At 33.7% G+C, this 26,199-nt stretch overlaps 1 protein-coding gene and 1 non-coding gene across 2 annotated transcripts in view; one reads left to right on the top strand and one right to left on the bottom strand.

Moving 5' to 3' along the window:
• The window catches only part of Smp_172620 (hypothetical protein), a gene marked incomplete at both ends in the record, with an annotated part of 63,786 nt that extends 39,337 nt beyond the window's left edge, over positions 1-24,449 (top strand). The window contains 12 exons of the mRNA XM_018796512.1: positions 3,066-3,206; positions 6,930-6,975; positions 7,627-7,763; positions 9,028-9,122; positions 9,175-9,222; positions 10,945-11,112; positions 12,918-12,990; positions 15,495-15,559; positions 18,061-18,131; positions 20,628-20,914; positions 23,564-23,766; positions 24,135-24,449. Coding sequence (XP_018651646.1) covers positions 3,066-3,206; positions 6,930-6,975; positions 7,627-7,763; positions 9,028-9,122; positions 9,175-9,222; positions 10,945-11,112; positions 12,918-12,990; positions 15,495-15,559; positions 18,061-18,131; positions 20,628-20,914; positions 23,564-23,766; positions 24,135-24,449 — 1,649 coding nt within the window. The remainder of the gene's footprint in view (positions 1-3,065; positions 3,207-6,929; positions 6,976-7,626; positions 7,764-9,027; positions 9,123-9,174; positions 9,223-10,944; positions 11,113-12,917; positions 12,991-15,494; positions 15,560-18,060; positions 18,132-20,627; positions 20,915-23,563; positions 23,767-24,134) is intronic.
• On the bottom strand, positions 6,695-6,761 carry Smp_tRNA_01731_Gln_TTG.1.1. The gene has a single exon. It is a non-coding gene (tRNA).
• Positions 24,450-26,199: the final 1,750 nt, after the last annotated feature.

The raw sequence follows: 26,199 nt of genomic DNA, 5'->3' as shown, positions 1-26,199 counted from the left end.
TAATAATTTTTTATTTCACTGAAAATTTATAGTTGTCTACGAAGAAAACATTGATGTATACATCATTGTTAGGAGGGTGTTTTGTGGAGATTTTAGTAATTTTTTTATATAGTTAAAATCATGAGTCAATTGAAGCTAGACCACAATGAAAAACCTGGAAGCACTGGACGGATGTTTCGCCTTTTGTAGGACTCCTCAGTAGTGCGCATCTACGATCCCGCCTCACGAGATTTAAACCCAGGACCTATCAGTCTCGCGCGCGAGCGCTTAACCACTGGACCTTTGGGCCGGAATCCAAAGGTGTTAATGTCTAACTTCAACCAATCCATGAGATTGAGCAACCATTCACCATTGTCTTCAGTCGAAAGACAGACTGATAGGTCCTGGGTTTAACCTCGCGAGGCAGGTCGTGGGTGCGCACTGCTGAGGAGTCCCGAAATAGGAGGAAACGGCCGTCCAGTGCTTGCAGGTTTTCCATAGTGGTCTAGCTTCAATTGACTCATGATTTCAAATATAAAATTACTAAGTTCTTCACAAAACCTTCAGAAAATGAGAATCAGTTGTCGACATAGCTTGTGTAAGTGCTTACCTACATAAACAACCGAATTCTTCATCAGTTTCACAAAATTACATAATGTCGCTTATTAATCACCTTGACCGAAATGAAATGACGTGACATTGATTTATTCAGACCTGTTTTTGATTGATCAACCAATATTCGTGTTGTCCGTTGTACTATTTAAACTTGGATTAATGTTAATTTGGTTATTTATTCGCTGAAGAAGTGGCTTACACTAAGTCACGAAACTTCAGAAAATCTGATTTTTCTACTCATTGGGATATTACAAATATATTATTTATTTATAACAATCTACCCAACGCTCAATTTATTCAAAATTATCAAATCAAAACTTGGTAATGATACCTATGTATGCTTATGCCTTGCAGTAGGGTAGGGTTGATCTTATAAACAGTATCAAATGGTCATTCCTATGCTATATGGTTACTTTATACTATATACAGAAAACTAGAATTTACTGTGTCTTACTGAGTGCAGGAATATTTCTTGCCAAACGATCTGCGTATCTACCTTCACATTGGCAATGTAGAAAGTATGTACATGTTGACTTTGCCAGTTGACAGTTTTTCTTCACACAGAAGCGTACTAATTTAAAGTACTTCGAATGAGTTTTCATCAACGATTCTTGAGGACTTACCCCACCGTATCATTTCGTACTATTATGTAATTACTACACCAGTACGCTATTGTTTGAACAAGTAATTTGTTTAATATTTCTGTCGATAAAACGTAGATTATCACCATTATTCATATTACTAACTATAACGGACGGAATTTACTGTTTTATCCATATAGTTTTAAGATTAGTGAAGTGAAGGAATGGATCTTAATTCTTTAACTGTTCATACAGACAGAGCTACTAACATCAATCATCTGCCAATCATATCTTTTAGGAATAGATCTCCTCGCAAAAGCACTAGCTTTACGTGTGCCCAGAACCTTTGGAAACAAGATTTAGGATTCAACTTCTTTTCATGAAATGAATTGGGTTGATAAATAAAATTTATCGAATTTTTCAATTTAAAAAATCATTATGATTATTTGATACTAATACAATCGTACCGTCTTTATAATAGTCGAAAAAGAGTATTTTTGGCTGAAACCATTAATTGTTTCGACTTAACTAAGATGTAATTAAACCTTACAGATATGAAATATTTTTATTGAGCTTTTGTAGTCATAATGCAATATTTCATCTTAAAAAAGCCATTACAAATCTAAAACCATTGTCATTCGTACAACATTATCTCTGCTTGAAATGTTTGTGATTTATTGGCAATATCGAGGTTAACTACACAGGGCTCATATATGCCAAAAGAGACTGATCAAGTTCAGTCCCGGACGTCAATTTTTATTTTATTTTATTTTATTTAAACACTTACATATTGGTTCAAAAGGGCACCAGATACATATGCGCCACACAAAATAATGAAAATAGGAAGAGAAAGGATGAAAAGATAAGGGGGACTGAAATGTACAACCGGAAGACTCTTTCAGTTAAGAAAGTTAGAACCACTCTTTATGAAGAAAGTAATAGAAGGTTACAGCAGGATCGCCACTGGCTTCTATTCTGAGCCATATCTGATAACGTCTCTAGCCACTATGTTGCACCATCTCTCGGACCCCAGCCAGGGAGTCGTGAAGGACCAACAGAAGCTAGCCCTTTGCAGCTTTCTTTCATGCCACGACACCATGTCATACACTGAGCACCTCTCCGCTTTTTCCAATCAGTCGCAGCGTTGGCAAATAATGCACGACGTGGAATTCTCTGGGACGACATTCGTAGAACATGTCCAAGCCACCGAAGTCGGTGTTTCAAGATTGTGTTGTCGTCTCTGCACCCGAACACACGATGCCGAATCTCTGTATTACTAACATGGTGTTGTCACTGGATGTCAACAATCCTTCGGAGACAACGATGATCGGACACAGAGAGTTGTCTAACATCCTCAACTCGGAGAGGCCAGGTTTCACAAGCATAGAGCAAAACTGCTCTCACCGACGCGTTGTAGATTCGACCTTTTACACAAATGAAATGAAATGACGCATTCCACTGACTACACTACTCTCGCTCCTAATAGAAGAAAGACAATTTACAATATTATTATTATTACTATTTACTACGCCGCTTTTTCACTCCCTTTATCCCCAATTTGTGTATCCGGACGTCAATGGGAAGATCCGTATAACCAATGTATATATATATATATATATATATATGAACTGAAATTCAAAGTCACACCATTGCACAAGCCAGTGACTGTCTGAACTCAGTAGCTAAGTGGATAACGCGATAAAGTTTGTAGTGAAAGGCCCTGAGTTCTATTTCCGCAGTGAAGTTCTTTGTGATGCAGATAAATACAGCCGATGAGTTTCAGATAGGAGGAAACGTGTGTCTTGAATTCCACTGCTGACTATCATTCATCACTGATTAAAATTATTAACATTGTTGTTATAATTGCTTTTACTTTTTTCTGCATAAAAGATGAAGTTAGCAGACTTTCACGTCAATATAATCTACCATTGCGAATATCTCACAATAAAGCTCGTGGATTTTACATTCAAATACCTGAAGAATCATTAAAAACTTACACAAAAACATCTTCATCAAAACCCAGTTATAGCAGTTCGACATTGTCGAATAACGTTAATTTTTCAAACGAAAACATCTTTATTGAAGCAGAAGAAGAAACGGAAGAAGAAGAGGACGAACAACAAGGAAATATCCAAGCATATAAAATATTACATACAACTAATCGGAATACTGTTCAGAATAGATATCATCATAAGACTCTGACAATATCCGAGCTTAACAATAATCTTATACTTCAAAATCTTCCAGATGAATTTAAAAAGTCATTTATATCAAAAAATGTTGTACATTGTACAACAGATTCACTTGTAAGTAGTAATGTAATTATTGTTTGTGATGTATATGCTACTGAGAAAACGTATTGTTTACTGTTTGATATTTGTTGTCTAAGAGAATTCTTGTTAGTATAGTATATAAAATTTCGTCCGTTTTATTTGCCGTCACATGATATTATACAGAAATGTACTTTGAATGACCTGATTTATAAGCTGTAAGCGAGAAGTAATTATGGGTCCTAAATTAATCGGATCAATTTACGCAAAAATAAACAAAGAAACTGATGAATCTTGATAATGTTACTAAAATGTGTAATACCATAACTCCGGCTGTAGCTCTTTTAGGGTTACTCCAAATTCCAAGCCCGGGTGAAGGAGGTGTGTTGGGCATGGGGTCAGCAAACCCATCCCGTAGAAATTAACCTCTCTAAAATAGGCTAACCGGGAAAAACAATTTAAATATGTAATACAACGGATAGTTTGAATTTTTCAGTTTCAAACTAACAAAGGAAGACTCTACCATGGTTTAGTCTGGTAAATACTTAAAAGGATGTAGCTTATAGATCCTTTACCAGAATAATTTAATTTTGAACACACTGTTAAGACTGGGAATGAATGATATATGGATTAATTTTGGGTAATGATTTTCTCATAGTTTTTCGTATGTATATATTGGGGGCAAGTTTTCAGCGGAGAAAAATACCTCTCATTTACATTGAACAGTAGTCATCTGTTGAATGTAACATAACATATTTCAATACAGAAGTGAGCAAACGTTTTCTTTTAAAAAGGCAGCATAGACACTGTCAAACAGGTTACACCTACGTATTACCAAAATGTATACAATCAGGATATTGACGAGAGCTGGTTGTTAGTGAAATCAAAGTTTAATTACTTAATCCTTAGCATTGATGGTATCATCATATGAGATGATCGGAAATGTGCAGTTTTTCACTCGTGTAATATGATTAGCAATCACTTCACTCATCATAATACGGAGTACTGTATTTAGATTAGCATTTGTTGGTTTAGATCTAAACTTTGACTCATTGAGGTCAATACATGATTGAGTACTCAAACTTAGTATCTGTATTCATAAATGGATTCCAGAAAAACATTTACGGCTCTAAGTTGAAGAACAAACATATTTAAGCTCCTTAAGCTCTTTAGACAATAAGAATAAACTTTTCAGATTCTAATTTGGAGTGCTATCTTTCTCTAAATAATTCCAAATTATTTTGTAAACTACTACTGAAATCATATTACTACATGATTCCCCCAAGTCATGAAGAATCATATAACATCCCAAAGTTTTATCGATTCTTTTCCAACAAAATCTAAACTGTATTGTTCTACATGTGTTTACATTCACTTAATATTGCTTGTTTGAATCGTCCCATTGATGCTTAGGACTGCAACTGGTTAGCCTCTTATTGGCATATGTACATACTGTGTGTATTGCCTCGATATTGCCTTAATTCTACATGTGTTTAGTTAACATTATTGACATCAGTTTTAAGTTGATTAAGTGAATATTTAGGCTTTATCAATTTTCTGTGGTGTTTCTTTTTAGATTCGTTTAAATGGTAAGTTAGTTCAAATTGAGGATATGGAAAGAAAACTTTCGAAGAATTCGGAAAAATAAGGTTATGATATTTTATAATATTAAATTCCATCAAATGTTATATTATTTCGACTAAATGCTTACCTTTAAAAATGGTATAAATTGATCTTTACTACCGGGATTTAAAAGTCCAGGTCACTCTCTACCGAAATAGATCAGGGTTATTGTATCCGACTGTAGAGTTGGTCGATTCATATTCAAACACTACAAGGAGTATCCGTTCCTTCACTATTGGTGGTGCATCATTTTCATAGGTATCGATTAGCAATAAATAGAGGTCCAAGGTTTTCTACCTACTATCTTTAACTACCTAACATTTGAAAATATTTTTTATTCACAAATGTAAACCACTCCAGAAATGTGATAAGATCATAATGTTGACAAAATTTAACTAAACCATTATCTTGAAAATTATTTGAACAAGGAGGGTAACTAACATATTGGGAATACTATATATTATGGATGAATTAATGAAATTAAAGATAGCAGAACTTAAATTTAAGCATGAAATTCATCCATCCAAATGACTCAATAAAATTTAGGCATTATAGTTGTTTTCATTTCATGATGAAAACTCCAACTCTAATCTTTAACCCTAAATTCTAACTTTATAGTCTAATCTCAATTCCTCAAACTAATTTATGACCCTCTTTAGACCCTAGTGAATAGGCGACTTTTTTCAGGGTCACTTTGGCATCACTTGAAAGTTATCTACAAATTATAGTCTCACCAAATTAAATGGTTTTAACCAAACAGTTAATTCAAGTTAATGTTCTTTTTATGTCTACATGAATATTATTTAACAAAACCGAAAGCCAAATTTGTCGACGGTATACATTTCTCTTTTCTGTTTGAAAGTTGGAACAAACACTCCTGTTTAGCACAAAGAGTGTTTAACTCTGATTTATTAATCAGTTATATATATATATATATTGATTAAATGGGGACAGAGCACATCGAAACGAAGATTTACTGTAGTTACTCTCAAGTATTTTTTGGCAATATTATACCACTTATTCATCAAACTGATCTCAGTTAAGTATTTACTTGACGTCACCAATAGCAATTTTATCGGAAGGTTCGAAAAAGAAATTGGTCTGGTTCATATGAGGATCCCCCAGCAAGTATGGTCTTAAGAATATTACGATAAACAAACTTACAGTTTACATAAAACACGAAAAGAATATTTACTAAGGTTGTGGAAAAATAACGAACGTTGAATTTAGTTCCAACTGAAACATGTGGAATTGCTGTAAAAAGTTTGTTTAATACAAACATATAGAAAATCTACTTTCCTTAATACATATTACTGTCTTGCATAACTTTACTTTTCTGATTCAGTAAGTTAATTTCATTTATTATTATTGGTACTGTAAAAATGCTTTAGTGTTGAAGCTGCATTTTCGGCATACAAACGTGAGATGTTTATTTATAGTCAAGTAGTCTAAAGTCTTAGACTTTTTGAAGCTGAACTATAAAACATTAATTTGATTTTTGAATGCATCTTGAAGGTGTAATCAAAAACGGATAGTTGGATAGTGGCTAGCAGTGGAATCCAGGACGCGCGTCTCGTCCTATTTGGGACTCGTCAGCTTGATGTACCTTCATCTCAGAGTTGATGTTCACTCTGGGACACGAACCCAGTACCTTTCGCTTCAAACGCCATCGCGTTATCCACTCAGCTACTGAGTCCTGACGGCCACTTGCTTGTGCAATGGCGTGAAGTTTGAATGGATAGTCTTGATTAGAAGTTAAGCTAATAATTACCTACAACTGTTATCTTTCAAATCCTTGGAAAACATTTACAAATGGTTTGAGCTTTAACAAAATGGGTTTTTATTTTTATTTTTTAAACAGGACGGATTAAAGGATCTTTGTTTGAAGTATATCATATTGCTGACCAGTAAGTTGTTGTTGTAGAGGGTTTATACTTTATTAAAAGCTATTGAATTCTTCATGAGTCATCAACTTTACTTTGAAAGTGGTAAAGAAAAGTTGAAAGTGGGATAAAGATGACTTAAATACTTGGTATTGTTACCATAATCTAGTGAGTGTATGTTACAGACTCAATACCGGAAAGTGGTTTGTTAAGACGTTAACTAATTCTTTAGTATTGGTTGTTTGAATCTTTCAATTAATGTTTAGGACTGCAGTTGATCAATCTAAACATAGATAGGGAGATTTAAATAACCAATCAAGTGAATCGAAATTCACCTCTATTGATCAAGTGAGTGGCTATCCGAACCCAGTAGCTAGATAGATAACGCAATGGCTTTTGAACATAACGGAACTGAGTTTAAGTCCTAGAGTGAAAACCAACTTTGAGATACAGGTACATTCACCTGACAAGTCCTAAATATTATGAATTGCGTATTAACTCACTCTTCTGATAAATTTGAAACTGCTTGTAACAAGCAAACTCGGTTATATCCTTGTTTAAATGTATTCGTTACTTATTAGGAAATTCAGGATATCTCAAGGAATTATATTGTATGTAATCATTATTAAAGGAACGTAGATCGAAATTTTAATTATTTCTTATTATTGATTATAGAATTATTAGCGATTTAATTACTGGACTACATCCAGACATGGCACTATTTTATCGTTTGTCAGAAGTAGTTGCAGGTCTGGATCTTTTAGCCTCATTTGCCAAAATGTCATTAACTTATTCTCTCAGAAATCATTTCGGTAAGTACAAAGTACATTTCTGTCTAAATATTGATGTCTAGCCAAAATGTTTTCCTTAGCTATTCGCTTGTCACTTAGCTTCAAAAATAGTAACAAAATTTAAAAGCTTATTCTGTTAACCCTAGAACGAAGTATTTTTCATCGAAATATGTTAGATCCATCTCATATATTTTTATTAAATGAAAATAGATACATACTATTTACAATGATATTTCAACTGATGTGAACCTTGAAAACTGTGTTCAATCATAAAATTCATGAGAAATGATATCACCGCAAATTCCATTCTATAGTTTTCATTTTTAAAATGTTCTAAACAAGTATATGTGTGATCAAATTGTTTGTCTTCTCATTCCTTTATCGAAATTTATCAAAAGGATTACTTGTTTTCAATTTAGATGTATATTAGTCGGGTGAAATAGAGTTAAACATTATTTCTCAAATTAACTCACATTCTTGCTAATTAAAGTGATAGCTAATAATACCAGATATAATTGGCCGCAACCATTTGTTACTTTCATGAGATATCTTCGAGCAGTTTATAGTTCCGGACATTATTCATAGCATAGAAAGTCTTTTTACCTATAAAAATCAGTGAAATGAGAACAAGAAGTGACTGAACTATCCTTTTATCATTGGAATGATAATTTTAGTTAATCTAGATATTAAAAAAAACATTGTTCTACCAATTATGTATAAACTTGTGACAAAATGGATACATCGAGGTAATCTGCACACCATACCTATTACCAATTAGGACTGCTCAAAGCTCAGTCATGGGCATAAACAACAGCATAACTCAAATCCTAACGAGTTAAATTAAGAATATAGCTAGAAAAACAAAGTAAAAATGATAAGTACGAAAAAATAATGGGGCTGAAGATCTAGAGTAAAATAACTAGTTAATTCAACTGAGCTAGTGTGAACGGTTATGAGCCATGGAACCTAAAGTCTCCAACCACTCACTGGAACTCGAACCAGATTGTCTGCCTACGCTTAATCTGCTCAGACCTACAATGAATGACTTCATGGACTGGTGACACATTTAAACATGACCGTCGCTAACTTTCAGCTCTCTTCATAAGACTTGCTTATGTTAATCTCTCAATATAAATTAATATAATTTCTATCTGTTATCTGGTAAGCATGAACTAAACAAGTTTATAAGATGTTTCGGAAATCAGTTGTGTTGTGCAATGATAACTTTAATAAAATGGTTTGTTTATGATCCAATAAACATCAATATTTTTTACCATTTGTACAGTTTGCCCAATATTTAGTAATATACTTGGGATTAAAAATGGACGAAATATTGTTACTGATGAAGAAAAGAAATCATTATCCGTGGCAAATCATACGGTAACACACAAGTTGATTGGTAATAATATTCTTATTTTATATTTCATTGTAGTATGCATCGCCTGCTTTGAACTTTCATGTTATAACCGGACCTCCCATGGTAAGTGATTAATACATTTTTTTCCTTTTCAAAACAAATTTTAAAACGTTCATACAAAAGGTGTGAGTTAACTGTTATATCGATTGATTGAGTGCCCTGTTATTATATGATGTGGTAAGACCGCCAATTAGAGAGGAGTGAATTATCGATCGAACCAATGATACACAAAATTCTTATGAGCAGTCTAGAGCACTTGTCGGTCCTGCTATCTGCCTAGCCCAGTCAGTTAAGTCCAGAACACCAATAACAGCCTCTGCAATATGAATCATTATTCAAAAACATACCGGGTTTATGTACCAAACAAACTGACCACAAATAGAAAATAACATTTGTACAACATTTGGTCAAATGTGGCTGTGAATAGGGGGAACAGTAATTAATGAACTAGGGATAACTCAGGAATGGTAAATCATATAATAATAGTCTATAGGTCAAAATAAAGCTTATAATAAGAGGGACACTATGGTGTAGTTTACTTATATCCATATAAGTAGTATATGGTGATGGTCGGACATAGAATGTATTTTGGCAGAAGATCGATAAGGAACGAACAGGAATGAAGCGCAATCGGTAGGAAATGCATGAACGATGAAATCAGAGAAGATGGACTGATATTTCCAGAAGGATCAGTTAAGATTGAGACAAGTGATCGTTATTTTGCAAATTAACTGCCGACTGTATGGTTATCAGAATTTAGTGATATAGTCTGTAATTTGTGCTTAAATACATTCGATTTCTCCCCACCCGTGTTCTCGTTCACTACAACACGAATATGAATAGTTTAGTTACTTAACAATTATACAATAACAAATATACGTATCATATTGGTCCATAAATAGTTCTCAAAACTTACCATTCATAAATCTCTACGGGATTCAACATTAAGAAAGTTGAGTGTACGATGCTTGAGATAATGGACTTTGTTGTAAATGTTGTTATAGAACCTATAGAATTTCTTTAAACTGATTAAAATTTACGTCTAATATGTCATGGTGGTTCGCATGAAGAAACACTTCATAAACTTGAATACTATAACTAATAAATTCTATTGATATTATCAAGATATTTCACATTTGTGTCTGGCAATTTCGGAAACATTTACCTAGAATAAATTGGTCACAGTAACTAAAGGATATCTAAGATATACATTTTAATCAATATTGAATACTACTTGAAAAACTATTACCCCTTTTAATATGTCATTTACGATTATTTTTTTATAGAGTTGAGATCATGAGTCAATTGAAGCTAGACTACCATGGAAAACCTGGAAGCACTGGACGGCCGTTTCTTCCTACTGTGGGACTCCGCATTGGCAGTGCGCATCCACGATCCCGACTCGCTAGATTCGAATTTAGGACCAGTGGAGTTCAACCAGGCCTGTTGGGAGATATCAACTCACTGATGACATTGGTGAATGGTTGCTCAATTTCGTGGATTGGTTGAAGTTAAACATTAACACAGTTAGATAACGGCTCAGTGGTCTATCGGTTAAGTACTCGTGCGCGAGACTGGTAGGTCCTGGGTTCGAATCTTGCGAGGTGGGATCGTGAATGCCCACTTCTGAGGAGTCCCACAATAGGACGATTTGGCCTTCTAGTGTTTCCATGTTTTCCCTGGTGGTCTAGCTTCAATTGACTCATGATTTCAACTATATAAAAAATTACTAAAATCTCCACAAAACCCCTTCTGATTATTTTAAATGTATTTCTGTTTTTTCAGTGTGGAAAAACAACCTATCTTAGACAAATTGCTTATATACAAATTTTAGCACAAATAGGTTCATTTGTTCCGGCTGAATTCACTTCAGTACGTCTTACTGATCAAATATTCTTTCATACAGAAGGGCAAGATGATATAATTTTAGGGGAATCTAGTTTTGTTAATGAAGTAAGTCAATCAATGTAAATGAATAATAGGTTAATTGTATGCTGCATAATATTTGAAAAAGATGAGTATTTTCAATAAACCCATAGGAGAAATTAAGTCAATAAAACTTTGTTGTAACTCAACTATTCAAACCAATGTAGATGAAACAGAATTTTGACTTATAACCAAACGGTTAGAAACTAAGTTTTGTATCTAAGACATGACCTATAAAAGACACGAATTGTATTCACTGACAATCTCACAAGAAGTCCAATCAAGGATATTCAAGTGTTTAACGGACACAGTAGTTGCTTTGATTTACATTCGTCAACCGTTAATGAATTCAGACAAAAATACTTAGTTTATTAGCTTATATGAATAACGTTTACATATTTCTCACCACCTATTCATAATATTCTATGTTTTTTTTTAATGAAACTAAATTGTAGTTAACACTTTTGACTTGAAAGTCAAGTAGCATACATCATTCTTACTGTTTTCTATAAATTAAGTCTTGATCTAATCTTTAACCGTAACTTCTTATGCTGCTCCTTTATTTTTAAAATACTAATTCCATAACAGACTTCATTTATTTATTTGGACACATAAATATTGATGCAAAAGGACACAGAATACATATGCATCACACAAGTCATTTGATTAGTGTGTGGGATATGATAATACTCGGTTGCCCAAACCGAAGCAGGTGGTTTTCTCAGAGGGCCACGTTCTTGCCTTCGACCTAAAGGTCTGATCCACAAGGCAGTGGAGCGGCGTTGGGAGATGCAGTCCCGTAGTAGCCGGTGACCAACAATTGATTCATACGCCATTGGTTCCATCAGGATCCTAGAACCGATGTGCACCATTGGTTTGGAATCAGGGTTTTCCAACTCCCCTAGGTGGATCCTCCGTGTCCAATAAACCGGTTAAAGCGCTGGAAATTCGCTTTTCGTCCTCTCAATTTCATAAACAACACTCCCGCCACAAGAAGGCAGTAAGTAGAACTCTCCTGACAGTGACTGTGAAAGCGTTTGCAGAGGGAGAGCTGACTCTCCCCACCCTCAGCGGTACAAGGGCATTTGAGGGTATAACAGACTTTACAAATGAGTTCTTCAATTCGATGATATGTGGAAATATTATTATATGGAAGTTTCTTTGTTTTATTAATTTTCTTTTAAAATTTATCCAAATTATTTTTCAACAATATTGTAAATGTTTTGAAATCGCTATTAATCATGAAATGATGTAGTGTGTTATGCGCTATTTTACAACTTTTAATTATTTCCCAATTTACCGTATTTTACTGCCGAACACCTAAGTCAGAATTTAGGATATTAAACAAATAGCCCTGCAATACATTGTTGATAATATTGTAGTGAACGAAGACATGGTGGGAATAACTAACTCATCGTTTAACGCAAAATTACAGTATTAAAATCGTACACTAAACACATGATTGGCACATCTCCCATCAATCGTCCTTCACATACTTCATGACTCTTTCAATACTGTTGTTATTACAATTAATTTCCTTTTCCCTTTCTGTTCTCTTCAATTCAATCTTCTGCTGCGAGCACTCAACATTTGGTTGGTTTTACATACTATTTATATCTGTCAACATAATTAGTATATACCACAGTATAATTTTGTATATCAAAATGTTGTGCATTAAAAGGGTTTTATTATGATGTCACACATCTGAATTTCAAATGACTATGCAATACATGTATACAAAGTATAAAATGCTAAAAAATATATAACATCACCAATTGACGTCTAATACTAATTCACGTGTAAATACTGTTGAAACTTTTTTTACATTACAGATAAGAGAACTAACTTATATTTTACAAAATTTCTCCAGATCATCTATTATTCTTATCGATGGTTTATGTCACAGTAGGTTTATATACATATATTTACTTATTTATGGTAAAGTCCATTTCTTGTCTTCTTTCTTTAATCAGAAGGGAGTTTTGTGGAGATTTTAGTAATTTTTTATATAGTTGACATCATGTGTCGATTGAAGCTATATCACCAGGGAAAACCTGGAAGCACTGGAAGGTCGTTTCGTCCTATTGTGGGACTCCTCAGCAGTGCGCATCCACGATCCCGCCTCGCGAGATTTAAACCCAGGATCTACCAGTCTCGCGCCAGAGCACTTAATCGTTGACCACTGAGCCGGCATTCAACGGTGTTAGTTTCTAACTTCAACCAATCTACGAAGTTTGAGCAACCGTTCACCAAATGTCTTCAGTGGGTTGTTATCTCACAACAGACGTGGTTGAACCCCACTGGTTACTGCTTCCCACTAGAACTCCAGGACATGTATCATGAAGTCATTCACTAGTGAGCATATGATTATAATCAGAAGGGGATTTGTGGAGATTTCAGTATTTTTCATAGTTGAAATCATGAGTCATTTGAAGCTAGACCACTATGGAAAACCTGGAAGACCCTTTTGTCTTATTGTGGGACTCCTCAGAAGTGTGCATCCACGATCCCGCCTCGTGAGAATCGAACCCAGGACCTATCAGTCACGCGCGCGAGCACTTAACCGATAGACCACTGAGCCGGCCGTTATCCAACTGTGTTAATGTTTAACTTCAACCAATCCACGAAATTCACCAATGTCTTCTTTTATAAGACAACAAATTTCAAAATATGTGATCAATTTTTTCTTTTATAAATGAGTTATTATATGAAATTTGATCTTGCACAGTATGAGGCTTCAGATAACTCATAGAATTTGTAAAAATAAATTACATGAATTGTAAATAGACGAAATCGGAAATGTTGAGAAAACGATAAGCCAAAGTTAATGAGTCTATAGTTAATTAGTAAAATTTAAGCATAGTTTGATAATATCATAATATGAAAAAGATCTTAAAACTGTTTCAAGTAGTTTCTATTTATTCTCGCTCGGTCAACTCTGATTATTCTTAGGAAATAAAGATGATGGTTTTTAGATTTTTGATGTTATTATTAGTAATAAGATGTTGAAACGTAATGTTTCCAGTTAGTAACTTCTCAGTTTAATAATTAAATAATCTACAGTTACTAATTAAATGTATGCTTTACAGTTGTTAAACTAAATGACTTGTCGTTTAAAGATCCCCATCAAATAAAAAGACTAATAAATGTCGCAGGAGCTCGATGTACAGAAGCTTAGGTAGGTGGAATGAGGATATATGTTAGGGGTGTTCAGGGAATATTGTTCTTCTACCTTCCTCCTTCAGATTCAGTTGTCATTGGACCATTAGGATCATCAGAACCATGGGTATTTTCTAATCCTTTTAGAGTTCCACCTTCCTCTTATTCCTCACGTTCTCGCTTTTCCCTCAGAATCGTAAAATGTCATCGCGGAGGATCTGTTTTGACTAGGAATCAAAACAGTGTCCTGTTGTTTCCGAAGCGTAGCTGTGTGAGGAAGATGTATCATATGGTGTGTTCCACTGACCCAGTTGTTTCAAGACTACCAGTGGGCAGAGCTACAGGAAGCATGGAAGGTGGAGCCATAAAACCGCTCACAGGAGTGACTATTGGACGTGCTGGGAACGCAGAGCTGAGTGCATGCCCCAGAACCTGTGTAGGTGGTGGTATGTATGAAGGAGGGGCGTACACTGATGGTGGGCAATTAGTCTTTTAAATGACTTGTGGTAGTTTATCCACATAAGTTCTTGACAAAATATTTCTGCTCATTTATTTGTAGTTGTGCACTTTACGCGTTTATTTCATTTTTCCGCCTGCACCTCTGTTATGTTGGAAATAAATCCAACCATTCATCTTCATACTTGACTTTCTGATATTATCAACTTTGACTGTTGTGATGGAAGCTATACAAGATTAAGGTGGACTATTCATGTTTGAAATTAGGTTATATTTATAGAATCGTATAGTCAAAGTGATCATCTCGATTTGACTGAAACACACAGCTATTTGAATTATATAGTTTTTGTACAAATGAATCAAAGTATTACTTATTGTTAAATTGTGGGAGACTTAATATTATCATTACTTACCAATTGCTATTTACTTTACGTAAATGAAAAACATGACTTTTTATGTTATGTTTACGTTTAGTCATCTATGAGATTCCTGTTAGTAACGCAAAAATTGGACTCCATGAACACAATATTTGACTTGATCGGTTTTCAGAGTAAATAGTTACTTCTGAAAATACTTTTGATTTGGATAGCTCAACAATATATGATCCAATGTCACTACTATTTGATATGATTTTGGGCTTCAGATAATAGACATTTTCTTACTGATGATTTTAACTTAGTAAGGAATTTATACGTATGAGATTATTCTATACTTTGAAAAACGAATTCCAGAAATCCCATCTTATTCCGAATATATTCACTAATCGCCAAACTTAAAATTCCTTTTTCTTTGAGATACTGATCCTGATGAAGTGGAATATCTCAATTGGGCAATCTGTGAAGCTTTACTGGAACATAAAGTGAGTTCAGAATGTAAAAATATTTCCCAACATACTTATTGTTCTATATCTAGTAAACGTAATAGACCCATTTTAATTAAATTCAACGATTATTTCTGGAATGGGACTGTAATCAAAAATATATTCTCTTCATAGATTTTACAGTTATAGAATTTAATAACCTTAAGTATTGTTTTGTCGATGGATCTACGTGTTAAAAATTGTTCACATATCTAACTTTGTAATGTCACTGGAGTGCATTTACTTGTGTTTAGTTTCCGCTATGTTTTTAGTTTTTAATAATTCTACGAAATAATTATTATTGACAATTTTACTATAACGAGGTAAATATGAGGCAAGCTCAGCTTTCAGGACTATTCGACTCAGGTTTTATCCACATTATTATTGTGTAATCATTGAGTATTTCAATTGTTGAATCTATGTATTCTCTTATCCGTATGCACTTTTGTGATAAATAAACTGTTGTCAACAAAGAAAGAAGATCTGAGTAAATGTGAGAATTACAGAGGCATCGGTTTGTTGTCAGTACCAGGAAAAGTTTTCAACAGAGTGTTGCTGAACCGGATGAAAGACGCAGTAGACGCCTAACCTCGAGATCAACAGGCTGGATTCCGTAAGGATCGACCGTACACAAACCAAATTGCGTCACTACGGATCATCGTTGACCAATCAATTGAATGGAACTCATCACTATACATAAACTTCATTGGCTATGAGAAGGCGTTTGACAGTGTGGACAGGAGAACATTATGGAAACTTCTTCTACACTGTGGAGTTCCTGAAAAGATTGTCAACATTACCCGAAACTCATACGACGGACTACAGTGCAAAGTCGTGCATGGAGGACAGCTGAAAGATGCATTTCCAGTAAGGACCGGAGTTAGACAAGGCTGTCTACTCCCCCCTTCTTCTTTCTTCTGGTGATTGACTGGATTATGAAGACTTCGACATCTGAGGGGAAGCACGGAATACAATGGACATCTCAGAATCAATTAGACGATTTGGACTCCGTAGATGACCTAGCCCTCCTCTCTCACACACACGAACAAATATGGACGAAGACAGCAAATGTAGCAGCAGCCTCTGCATCAATAGGCCTCAACATACACAAAGGAAAAAGCAAGATTCTCAAATACAACACGGAGAACACCAAACCAATCACACTTGATGGCGATACTCTGGACGAGATTGAAACAGTCATGTACCTGAGAAGCATCGCCGATAAACAAGGAGGATCGGATGCAGATATAAAGGTGAGGATTGACAAAGCAAGGGCATCATTTCTACAATTGAAGAACATATGGAACTCAAAACAACTCTCAACTAATTTCAAAGTCAGAATCTTCAATACGAATGTCAAGACAGTCCTAGTGTATGGAGCTTAAACGTAGAGAACTGCTACAACCATCGTGAAGAAGGTACAAGTATTTATAAATAGGTGTCTACGCGAAATACTCAAAATTCACTGGCCAGATACCATCAGCAACAGCCTACTACTGTGGGAGAGAACAAACCAACATCCGGATGAAGAGGAAATTAGGAAGAGACGTTGGAAATGGATCGGACATACATTAAAGAAATCATTTATGATATAGTTACCCCTATATTGTAATTTACTAATTATGTTGATGTGTGGTTAAAATTTTGTCTATATTATTGAATGAAAAAAGTTATATGATCGAACTGTATAATTAAAAGTTATCTACTTTCTATGTTGTGTTCTTTTCTGGCAATCAAGCAAACTAACGTTTGAAAACTGTATACTAAATTAAGAAGCGTTAAGTATTGTTGTCAGCTATTATTGTACTATCACTATATCATTGGTACTATTATGGACAATCTGGACTATATAATCAACTGGAGCATTCAACCGCTTTCCTGCAATTACAACCCGATCACACAGACCTCGATGGAGCTTAAGTACTTATTTTTTCCTGTCATATCAAGTTCTAAGACAGCTATGCTAAATAATAACACCTTAATTCTTTTGTAGGTATTAATAGCAAGGTTGGACTTGATAGTTCCAAATAAAGTGAGCATTGGGTAGAGAGTTAGTTACAAATATAATTTTGTTATATTCCAATGAGTAGAAAAAAATAAATAACTATTTATTTACTCTGATGAAGTGACTTACATTAAGCTACGAAATGTCAGGAATACAGCTTTTCTACTCGTTGGGATATAACAAAAATATATTTATTATTAACTCTTTTGGTTTTCAGAAGTACAGTGTTAGTGCATAATTACAGCCGAATTGTTATCTAGTTCTGTTATGATTTAACAATCCTTTAATAGTCAGTTGGAGTTAACAATACAGGAATCCATTGTACTGAGCTTTAATAAGCTGAATCTTAAGATTGATCATGATCATATTACAAATGGATGAATAGTTTAAACTAACACTCAAAAAGTATGAAAGTCAGATTCATCTCATTTACCTTTCTCTTATTTTTTCCTGTTATCACTTATAACTGAAATGTTTGACGCTGTTTGTTATGTAGGCTTTTACGTTTTTGGCAACTAATCGTTATGAATTGACCTCTTTAGCTTCATTCTATCCAAATGTAGAAAAGTAAGTAACATGTATTGAAACTAGACTATCTTTAGCTGTTCACTATCTTAATTTTGACTACAATACTTCAATATATTACTTTTACTAATACATAATTCAATATTTGCACATCATAAAATGGGTTCTGTAGACGATATGATAAATATAGCTAACAGTTATTTATTTTCAGAAAGGGTTTTTTGTGGAGATTTAATATTTTCATAGTTGAAAGCGTGAGTCAATTGAAGCTAGACCACTCAACTTCGTGGATTGGTTGGAGTTAGACATAAACAACATCGGATGCCGGCTCAGTGGTCTATCTGTTAAGTGGTCTAGCGCGAGACTGGTAGGTCCTGGGTTCTAATCTCACGAGGTAGGATCGTGGATGCGCACTGTTGAGGAGTCCCAAAATAGGACGAATAGGCCGTCCAGTGCTTCCAGGTTTCCCCTGCTGGTCTAGCTTCAATTGAATCACGCTTTCAACTATTCAGTTATTTATTTGTTAACATTAATTCTTCAAGTCCTTACTATTTGGAGACATAGACGAATAATGATTACAAGAGAATGCATGAAAACTCAAAAATAAATAGGCTAATAATATATTCATAAAAGGAACCTATGGACTTTTATCAATGATCATACTTTGTAGGAAGGAGTTATTTTTGAATTATTCACTGTATATCATTTTAAAATAAAAAAAACTAAGAAGAGGTTGGTCATTAAAGCGAATAGTCCATTAAATTAACATTTAAATCCCTTTTTTGTAGTATACATAATGAAATGATAAGGTAGAATGTATTCTTATTCATTTTTTAATCAAGATCAAATATATATACCATAAGTTGTACAACCATTTTAATTTTTTTAAAATACTCGACTAGTTGTTCATTAGTAGTGAAGTGTGGGTTATTATGATATTTCAATTAGGAATTTCTTTAAAGTATTGCCAAATAAATACTGTTTCTTACTATGGGAAGTTTATATAGTATTTCATAGATCACATCATAGACTGATCTCTCAGTTTGACAGTTATTGAAAACCGGGAAGGATTGGAAAGCTGTTACATTCTACTATGGAAATTCTTAGTGGGGCACATCCATGAGGAGTTTGATAATAGGACGAAACATTTCAGTGGTTGTTTAAATGAAATCAGTGTGTGATGTAAACTATAAATACTTTATACTTATAACAATAAGTGTTAAGATTGATCTATAGTACAACTATACTTTCCATGAACATAAAATGATCTGAGAAAAGTCATTATTAATTAGCACAATTAGAAATTATGTAATGGTTTGACTATAAGAGTATCAGGTTATGTTAGTTAGTGGGTAATAAATAAATGAATTTGACCTATCCGAAAACATACACATAAGGATCAAATCTAGATGTCTATATAATAGAAATTCAGTTTACATAACGAAGAAACGTGAACTATAATTTTGATAATGATACGATATTTTTGTTTTTAAGAATATTTATCGAAATAGTAATTGAGGAGACTAAATGAAATGAATTGATGATCATTAAGATATCCTATTCATTATGACATATGAAGATGTTGCAATGTCTTTATATTATATAAGGTCACGGAGAAAGATGTAATTACTGGTAAAGTTTAAAGAAAAAATCCATTAGTCTAGTCAGTACATACTAATTTAGTGGTGATTGAATTTATTTATTTAAACACATAAATATTAGTACAAAAGGGCACCAGATATATATGCACCGCACAAATCTCATTTGATTTGTGTGAGGGCTGTGATACTGTCTGGGTGCCCAAACCGAAACAGGTAGTTTTCTTGGAGGGCCACACCCAGAGCCTTTGACCTAAAGATTTGATCTACAAGGTAGTGCAGCATCATAAGGAGATGCAGTCCCATGGTAACCGGTGACCAACGATTGATTCATACTCCATTTGTTCCCTCTGGATACTAGAGCTCATGCGCATCATTGGTTTGGAATGAGGGTTTTCCAATTGCCCTAGGTAAACTTTCCGTGTTCACCAACCCGGTTAAAGCTCCGGATATTCGCTTTTTGTTCTCTCAATTTCGTAAACAACAGTAATGCCACGAGAAGGCAGTGAGTAGGACTTCCCTGGCAGAGGCTATATATGCGTGGCCATGTGAAAGCATTTCGGGAGGGAGAGCGGACTCTCCCCACTCTCAGCGGTACCAGGGCATGCGGGGGCAATAATCTGGTTATTTACGCTCCGAAGAAATAGCTTGGACTAAGTCACGAAACGTTAGAAAATTTAACTTTTCTACTCATTGGGATATTACAAATATATTTTCTCTTTATTTATAACAATCTACCTTAATGCTCAATTTATTCAAAATTATCAAATCAAAACTTTGATAATGATACCTACAGATTCAATGATGATATAGTTAAAATAAAATTCTTGAATTTTGAATATCTAATTATTTATTCAGTGCTAGTAATTCAATGAATTGACTTTTACTTTAGTTTTGTTATTTTCAGCTAATTTACTTTACTTATTAATTCTTATTCTAGTTATTATTTTTCAGTAGAAGAAGAATTTTTAAATATCTATCATTATGAGCATCATAATATACGTACATTAAATAGAAATATTTATGAAACACCATACGCTAATAACAGCAATTCCATTGAAGAATCTCCGTTAGTTCATAGTTTCTCAGATGAAAATTATCCAAATACATTTAAAATGAATCATTATCTAAAAAGTTTTGAATCCATTGATTCAGTCAAACAAGATCTAGGTCAAATCACCTTTACTTATAAACTAAACAAAGGAATATCACCCAAAATAATGTATGGTAGGTAGACAGTTTTTTTTTTCTTTTCTTGCATACCTTTTATCGCTCAATATAAATAGGTAGCAACAAATGAACCACAGGATATACATTTTCCGTTCAACTCCGTATACTATTACTTAGGCTAACCCCGTTGGACAACAGTGGTAATAAAAAGTCAAATACGAATAGGGTTGAAAGAATTTACCTTGGACAGACTATTGGATATATGGTATGGAGAAAAGTTTCCCAGCTTTTACAATTTTATTAAACGCGACCCAACATTTATAGTCAGACAGAAAAATCATGCTAAAGATGGAAGACCGATAGAGGAAGCGATGAGCAAATGTATGCACTATACCGTCATAAAAATAGTCAAGATTACAAGTGAATAATTGAAAAAGTTGAATGCATTTGCACATAACGACTCCAAAAGATTAGATCAATTGGTCTTTCAAAAAGTTAGGATGATTTACGTAGGCGTGAACTAGTAGTAAATACTACAAACTAAAGAGAATATACCTGTTTCCTGACCACCTTAAAGTTAGTACATTAAAAGTCAATAACTGTTCATAGATGAAGACTACCTGGTTGGGGTCTGTATGTGATTACCATAATAGTTTGAGGGGTTGACTAACATGGTTTAAAACCGATCAAACTGCCCCAGCTACATTTACTCTCTATCTTAGTCCAGAGGTTTATTTACACTATTCCTTCATATGTATTTATCCATTCCACTAACGTTCAGTCAATCTCATTATAAATGCATTATTAGAACTTATGACGACGGACATTTGTACCAGGTTCTAATTTGATCATTACTGATTAACGAGTTAACAAAGTCATCTGCAGAAACCGAGATATTTAAAACTATAGAGAAGTGATTGAAACTTAAACTTAAATCAGACTCAACAATTTTATCTTGGCTATGAACCAATCACTTGATAAATAAAAATAAGATTAAAAAAAGCAGGCTAAATACCTTTCGTTTTGAGTATTAGAAAGTGGAACAGAATTGACGTTAAACGAATAAGTGAAATCGGATGAATATAGATAAAAACGATGGTAGTAAAATGACTCATGGATCCAATTATTTTGTGAATCAGAAGAGGATTTTGTAGAGATTTAGTATTTGCATCATTGAAAGCATGAGTCAATTGAAGCTAGACCACCAGGGAAAACGTGGAAGCACTGGACGACCGTTTCGTTCTATTGTGGGACTCATCAGCAGTGCGCATCCACCGTTAAGTGTTCTGGCGCGAGACTGATAGGTTCTGGGTTCGAATCTCGCGAGACGAGGTCGTGGATACGCACTGCTGAGAAGTCCCAAAAATAGGACGAAACGGCCGTCCAATGCTTTCAGGTCTTTCTTGGTGGTCTAGCTTCAACTGACTCATGCTTTCAACTATTTCGTGAATACTTTTCAGCTCATTACAACCTAGAAACAATAGCACTAATATATATGAACACCCGTTCAAATTTGAGTAAATATTTCGACAGAAAATCGTTGCCGAATATGTAGAAGACAGTGAATGTAAAAATTATATTTCAAATAATTTTAGCGATTGAAATTTTTTTTAAAAATTATATTCCTCCTGAAAACATACAGACCAGTTTGTTAGACAAAACATTGGAATTATTAAAATTTTAATCTCTGAGATTATTTAGATACACTTTCTACATTCGCTAGTACTAGTCATCAGACAAGTATGCACACTTTACATCAGTAAAGACTCAGTCATCAATCTTCCTTTGCCTTGTTGACCTCAATCCTAAGCATCCTTACCTGACCTTGATTATAATCCCTTATTTTATCATCTGAATTTTACTCAGATAGTCAATTCCGTTCATGATCTATGATGCTGATAGTTTATTTATAGTAATTATGTTTCCGAGTTCTTCTTAGTTTTCTCTTGAAAAATATTTATGTATTTAGCCTACAGATAAACAACCGTTTGAACAACTTAACCCCTCTACAGTCGCTGTCTTCAACCACATGTTACACTCTAATTTAATCAATACTATTCTTACATAATTTATGAACAGTTTTGTTTTTAATGATCAATACTATTGTTTCTAAGTCCTAAGCAGCTGAAAAAGATCCATGAAATGGACGAATTCATATTATTATACTACAATCGCTGTACTCTCTTTATTTATATGTATAAATTAGGAACATTTATATGAGAAAACGATAAATTTTATTATTAGAAGAGGTTTTGTGGAGATTTAGTATTTTCATAGTTGAAAGCATGAGTCAATTGAAGCTAGACCACCATCGAAAACCTGGAAGCACTGGACGGCCGTTTCGTCCTATTATGGGACTCCTCAGCAGTGTGCATCCACAATCCCGCACTCGTGAGAATCGAACCCAGGACCTACCAGTATCCTGCTTATTACAAAAGAAACAGTAGCTTCTTGGGTTTCTTTTACAGCCAATGTTTTGTAGTGTTAAATTGACTTTTCTCTCAAACACGTAGAAAATTAGTCATATTTGGTGCTTGAGAACTATTCAACAATTTAGGTAAATTCTAGGTGTATAAATACATACAATCAGAGAATCTTTAATCATTGGAAATCACTGATTGTAATATCAAGCTCTATGCATCTGAGATTAACATAACAATCACTAATGTTATTACTTCAATCGGAAGTTTTTTTTCCTAAAATCAGGTATTAAATTGGCCAGGCTTACTGCACTTCCTCAAGAGATATTGGATCGAGCTGAAGAACTTCTAAATTCATACATTGAAGAAGAAAATATCGACAATGATGATGGAAAAACCAACAACAGAACTAGAACAATGAGTGATACTGGAAATTTAAAACAAAGTGATAAAAATATCAGCTTCAATTTCCAAAATTTGCAAAGACAAGTAAGTATTTCTCCAACTGTAAGTTAGTTAGGAGCGGGGGTTTTTTTGAAATAAGATCCTTGTATATAATGAGCTGCTTTATATGGTAAAATCTCTAACAAACAATTATCAATATTAAGTTGAGCAAACATAAAATTGAGTGTGATTTTTACTTTTATCAACTCAGTACCTGATTAGGATAAAATTAGGAATACAAAAGTCTCATTATACATCCAACGGACATACTGGGTGATTAGTTGATTACTGTATTACCAGACACAATTATACACTCATAATCAAAATTTGAAGAGCGATATCATCTTAATTCAATACAAAGCACTGAAATATTGAACGAAGAACTTAAATATTGTTCATTTATGTACTGATAGGTATTGAAGACCCAAAATAACCATACTGATTTAGATGTATCCATTCCAACTGAATCCTCACATTGTACTACTATGACGGATTTGAAACATGATATATCAAACTTAAAATGGAAAAATACCAAGAAAAATGGTTATTTAACAGTAAACGATCGCTTGGAACATGAATTATTCAGACAATTACAAATCATATCAAAAGCTTACCAAACACTAAACACAGATCAACATTTATCCAATACAGAAAAAGAAGACATTCAACATGAAATTTCAAATTATCTCAAATTTCTAGAGTATCGATATCAAAAACTACTACAGTGAACATAAATACGACTCAGATTTCTTCTTAAGCTTACTATTTGTTAAAACACTTATTAGAATTTTTTGAAAAGTAGCTCTGTTGTTCAATTTTTTCACGAAGATAACTTTGTTTTAGCGAAATTGCAAAATACATTGTTTTGTGCGTAACTACCTATGTACGACTTTTAATATAGCTGGAATAAATCAGTGACCTATAAATAGTTAATCTCCATTAAAAATGTTTTCAGTTTACGGACAGAGAGTAGCGTCAACAACTTAAACCCTGTGCTTACTTGTTTTTTTTCTACGTATATGGATCTTCCACGTAGTGTGAATAAGTGGAACAAGGAGCAGTAGTTTTTCACGCTTTGTTTACTTACTTACTCAATCGAAAGTTCTGAAAAATTTAAAGTTAATCGCTATAAGGCATCATATTGAAGTGGAATACAGAGAATATTTACTAAATTGTTCTTAAATATATCTGTAGACAAATCGAAAAAATAAAGAACTAAAGGTTTGTGAGCCAAATGAGATATTTCAACTTCATTATAATGCAAACAAATCTCACCTGTAATAAATGATCATAGTATTCAGCAAGTTAATCAAGTAATATTTCATCCTTAAACTTATAACACCAATTAAAAAAATCCAATTATTCACTCATTAATTCGCATGAAATGTCGTACTTTATACTGTTGAAATGGGGTAAGGGAAACAGAGATATACTATGTGGATAACCATCCCCCTTTGGTGAATGTTTACCAGACAATTATTCAATGAAATGCTAATACAGTAATAACTAAGCGATGTTTTTTTTTACTAACCAGTTACTTTCATATCTATTAACTACATATTTATCATCCCCTTTCTTATTAGGAAACGTGCATATGTAGATTACTTATTTATGATACACTTTGGTTTGTATCTTAATGATATAATGACAGTGTGAGGATAATTACCACTACTTTGGTTTATAGGTCGTATGATGAATACAGCAACGAAGTTTGTAGTCTTATTTTTAATGGCGTAGAAAAGAACTCAATACATACGAAATTATAATTACGTGTAGCAAAACACAACGTATTTAAATTTAGCCTTACAAAATGTATGAAATTTTTACTTAGTTTATAACGTCAAGCAGACTCCAGTTTTCGACCTGGTCTCTTTAATTAACATCATTTTTTCTGCAGTTAAATCCTCTGTATAGGTCTATAGACTTGATTAATGCATTTTGATATAATCAGATCCCTACCCTTTCACCAACGGTTTTATTGTCAAGTGAGCATTCACTGAACTCTTCATACGTTCGTGCACTATGCTAATAACTTCATTGTTCAGACTGTAGAGAAGATTACTTCTATCATCTACTTTTTCCTACCCCACTAACTAGAGTAAAAGCATCAGTTTAGTGGATGAAGCTTTTTGATGTTAACCCAGTATAATCAATCCAAGTGCATTAAGCTTATCGATCATAGATCAATAAAAATGACTAGCACATTTAAACCGAGTGATTATCATTACTACAAACATCTTGAAATTCCATGGACAGCGTTCACACTGAATAATTTACTGTGACGCAATAACAACCCCGTCAGTATTGATTTGCTTTTCGTAAGTTGTAATTGGAGATTGCGCATTCCTAACAATTGTTTATAATGCTAAAATAATGATACATTTGCAATATCCTACTAAGTAGGAAGTTTAATTTCCAACTTTTCACGACTTGGAATAAGTTGCTTATTCTTTTGTCGAATAATTTAACAGGTAGTTG

The sequence above is a fragment of the Schistosoma mansoni genome, chromosome 4 (assembly GCF_000237925.1).
Source record: "Schistosoma mansoni strain Puerto Rico chromosome 4, complete genome".
In the NCBI taxonomy this organism is placed as follows: domain Eukaryota; kingdom Metazoa; phylum Platyhelminthes; class Trematoda; order Strigeidida; family Schistosomatidae; genus Schistosoma; species Schistosoma mansoni.
Note: the sequence above shows the minus strand (reverse complement) of the source record. Positions and strands in the feature narration are given on the sequence as shown.